The sequence below is a fragment of the Octopus bimaculoides genome, chromosome 9 (genome assembly GCF_001194135.2).
Source record: "Octopus bimaculoides isolate UCB-OBI-ISO-001 chromosome 9, ASM119413v2, whole genome shotgun sequence".
Classification (NCBI taxonomy): Eukaryota; Metazoa; Mollusca; class Cephalopoda; order Octopoda; family Octopodidae; genus Octopus; species Octopus bimaculoides.
The window spans coordinates 85,880,665-85,884,969 of record NC_068989.1 but is presented as its reverse complement, the minus strand read 5'-3'; the positions used below and the strand labels follow the sequence as shown (position 1 = coordinate 85,884,969).

The 4,305-nt window shown below is 37.6% G+C and overlaps 1 protein-coding gene across 1 annotated transcript in view; it reads right to left on the bottom strand.

Annotated features, from left to right (window-relative positions):
• The window catches only part of LOC106869568 (transformation/transcription domain-associated protein), a 103,165-nt gene that overhangs the window by 66,740 nt on the left and 32,120 nt on the right, over positions 1-4,305 (bottom strand). Inside the window, exons 31-34 of the mRNA XM_052970942.1 lie at positions 3,587-3,698; positions 2,631-2,810; positions 645-794; positions 151-237 (exon numbers count right to left, since the gene is read on the bottom strand). Of these exons, the coding sequence (XP_052826902.1) occupies positions 151-237; positions 645-794; positions 2,631-2,810; positions 3,587-3,698 (529 nt within the window). The remainder of the gene's footprint in view (positions 1-150; positions 238-644; positions 795-2,630; positions 2,811-3,586; positions 3,699-4,305) is intronic.

The window sequence follows — 4,305 nt, the reverse complement described above, 5'->3', positions numbered from 1 at the left end:
AGAAGAAAAATATATATGGAAAGAGTCAAAAATACAAAGAGAAGAAAAATATATATGGAAAGAGTCAAAAATACAAAGAGAAGAAAAATATATATGGAAAGAGTCAAAAATACAAAGAGAAGAAAAGCTGAAGGATAAACAAGAGCATACCTCAGCAAAAAAGACCTTGTGTTCCATTTTCAAGAGATCTATGGTAAAAAGTCTCGGCTGTAGAGTTGTACAGAACGTGCTCCCTTCCTAGAAAATAGGATTAAAACACATTCAACTTCAAGACAACAGGCGGCATTTATACAGTCTTGTCAATAGTTTTCTACCACCAATATTTCAAAAGACTTTTGTCATATTCTTCATTTTACTGGAACCACAGTGGAATATTAATATTAATAATAACGATAATAATCTATTCTGATTCAGCACAATGGTCTTACAGAAAGAGAAAATTTTCAGAAATCAGATGAAATACAGATCAATTAGCAGAAATAAACCTAGTGGTTCACTGTCAAATTTGTCATTGTCACACTTAGCTTTATTAAAGTCAGCTACAATTTCATTATCTTCAGTCTTGATAATATTGTCAACTTCAATTTCACCATAGTCAACAATACATGAAAAGAGAGATAGAGAGAGAGAGACGCTGAACTGACCATCAATCCAATCTGAACATGCGCTGGCTGATGGTGCAGAAGATGCTTCTTGGGGGGGATCATATCCTGCATAACCTCTTTGTGCGGCTCCATTATGTCGGTAACTGTTTTGCCGGTTGTCTCCGCCAATACTTCTAAAGCATTCATTGCCTAGCAATAAGAAAATAAAATGTCCACACAAAATTAGACATCGTTAATACAATTACAATTGCTCTAAGTATTAAATTTCATCTTTAGATATGATAGAATTTATTACAATATTTATGTCTACTCTATGTTTCAATCCCACTGATTACTGGTTGTTCTCATGTATCTTATTCCTGGATGCGTACATCAATGCCAGACTGGATTCAAGCTCTAAATTTTATCCATGAGGATACTGATACATGGATATGCATCAGCGATCTTGTAGATAAGAATAATGTAACTCTTTGATTAGATATAAGCATTCCTAGTTTGGATCCAGTCTAGTACTGTGTGAACTCAATGTGTTGCCTTGTTTGACATCATGGATACATACAGCAAAGTTCACTCTTTAGCAAGCATTTGAGCCAGGTTTATGATTTGAGGATAATTCCAGCCTTCTTCCCGTCAATCTTGAAACTTCAGAAAAACAGAGGCTCATGGGTACTGCGCTTCCTACTCTATGTGGAGTTTAAAAAGAAAATATGACACCTAATGATGAAATGAAATTAAACCAATTGAAACAGTGTGGATGCAAATATTGATAACTCTTTTATTGCTGGAGATGAAGTTAATAGTTAAAACAATTATAATTTTGTCTTTGGAACTTTATCTTCCAAGATGAGAGATTTAATTTGACTTTTTAAAGAATTAAACATATGAAAAAGGGACAGATATAGCACAGTGTGATAAAACAATATCAAATCTAATGGAAGTAGTAGAATATTATAGATCAATCCAAGAAGTTTGAGTTAAATATATTATCAAACATCATGTTAGATCATGACTTCAACCAACACTTAACTGACACAATACATTACCAATGTGTGGGGCACTTCTCTACACAACTGCCATCCTCTGCATGCATCACACACCCATAGCAGAGCAGTCTTCTCCTTTTCAGACTGCATCTGAATCTTGTTATAATTCAGTATAATTCCTCAACATTATACATCTAGTTGAGTATACTGGTTTCATCATCATCATCGTTTTAACATCTATTTTCCATGTTAGCATGGATTGAATGGTTTGACTGAGGTCTAGAGAACCAGCGGCTGCACCAGGCTCCAATCTGATCTGGCAATGTTTCTACAGTTGGCTGCTCTTCCTAATGCCAACCACTCCAAGAGCATAGCGAGTGCTTTATACATGCCACCAGCACAGGAGCCAGTCAGGCAAGCCTGGCATCGATCATGTTCGGATAGTGCTTTTTACATACCACCGGCACTGGGGCCAGTCAGCGGGTACTGGCATTGGCTACATTCGGATGGTGCTTTTTACATTCCACTGGCATTGACCGCATTCGGATGGTGCTTTTTACATGCACTGGCACAGGAGCCAGTCAGAGGGCACTGGCCACAGCTACAATATTGGTTTTACTTGACTCAACAGGTTTTCTCAAGCATACCACATCGCACAACGCATCAGGGGTACTCTTAACTGGGCTGGACATATGTGGCTGCAATCTAACTTTAGTTGCCGGGTCTTCTCAATCACAGCATTTCTCCAAAGGTATCGGTCACTTGTCATTACCTCTGTGAGGCCCAGTGTTTGAAGGTCATGCTTCACCACCTCATCCCATAGGTACTTTTTACGTGATGCTGGCAATTGTTAGATTATTTTTTAAAAAAGCCATTCATGTGTGCTCAACCCAAAACATAAAAGAGGTTGCCTGATCTTAGTTGTCTCTTTACTAAGATATGTGAAGAAGTCGCAGCTTTCCCTATAACAAGGTATTTGGAGAGGCCCCTCAATGTACCCACCCACTTATTAAGGTCCTTCAAGAGGTCACTCCAATCTTACCTGCTCTCTTATCAAGGTATTTGAAGAGGTCACCTGCCGTACAAGCTCCAAGGTGACATCGTGGAAAGACTGTTTCTGAACTGCAAGGAGATCATTTGTTGCATCTGGAATCTCTTTGGCACAAAGAATCAACATATTCTTCATGTTATTTTTGGCCAAGTCTATTGCCCCACTTGATACCTGCAAAAAGGGAAAAAAAAACAACACCAAAACATAAATTTTACATGTTAAAAGAGAGATGGCTTTTGTACTTGTTATTCTTGTTATTCTGTTGTTTAGCCCCAGGTCAAATCTGACTTATCAGCCTCAGCAACTCATCTTTTTTTTTTTTTTTTTTTTTTTTTTTTTTTTTTTTTTTAAATTCAGACACACTAAATCTGTATCTAGGACTGCATTGGTTTCATAACCTAAATTTATCATTTCTTTTATAAAATAGACCCCAGTACTAACTTTTTTGAAGCCTGGTATTTATTCTATCAGTTTCATTTGCTGAACCACTGGGTTACAGGGACATAAACACACCAACACCAGTTGTGAAGCAGGGGGGGGGCAAAAAAAAAACACACACACACGACAGGCTTCTTTCAGTTTCCATCTACCAAATCCACTAACAAGACTTTGGTCGACCTGGGACTGAAGTAGAAGACACTTGCCCAAAGTGCGACTGAACCCAGAACCATGTGGTTGGGAAGCAAACTTCTTATGACACAGCCATACCCACAATTATATTATGTTTGAAAAAACAAAGAAGGGATGTTCATGAATGGAATGTCTTAGATGAAAAACCTGCTTGATAAGGACTGATGCGAGTTAAAATGAAACACAACAACCATTTCCAAAATGTAATCAATAAATTCTAAAGCATTCAGTTACTTAGGTTGCAGAGGACATGAAACAAAGGATGAAGACTAAAACATCATTTACAAATGTTAAAGTATACTTTAAGTCTTTCTCACCTCACCAGTAAGGTCCAACATGACAAAAAGTAAAGCTTTCAGAAATACAAATTGATGTTGTAGAACCCACTTCTTTGGCATATGTTCATAGAGGACTTTAATTGCTTGACACCTGCAATATTGATGAGAGAAACGAGATGGTTAAAACATGATAGATAAAAATACACACACACACAGAGTTGTCGCAATCGTCACTGTTTTAACATCCATTTTACCATGGTCACACTAGTCAGCCAGATTTTCTCCAGTCAGACGTCGTTCCTGTTACTAACCCTTACCTGCTTCCAAGTAATGTTTCCCCAAGACTAGACATGTTTTTATGGAGGATAGAAAACAAATGACACCCCTTACATGGTGGTGACACTTATTTACAACTATTATGTCATATCAAGGCAAGAAGACACACGTATTCATATATACATATCACACTATCATCATTTTAGTGTCATCATTTTAGTGCATGGAATTTGCTAAGGTAAATTTTCTACGACCAAATGTCTTTCTTGTTGCCAACCCGGTGGAATTTGAACTCAGAACATAGCAGCAGATGAAATACCGCTGAGCATTTCACCCGGCATGCTAATGTTTCTGCCAGCTCACTGCCTGCTTTATTTTATTGAATCTATCATACATACATGCACACGAGAGGCTGCTGAAAAGTTCCTGGCTTTAATGGTATTGCAAAAGGCCTAGTTGGAGGCCCAAACTTCCAAGTTCTT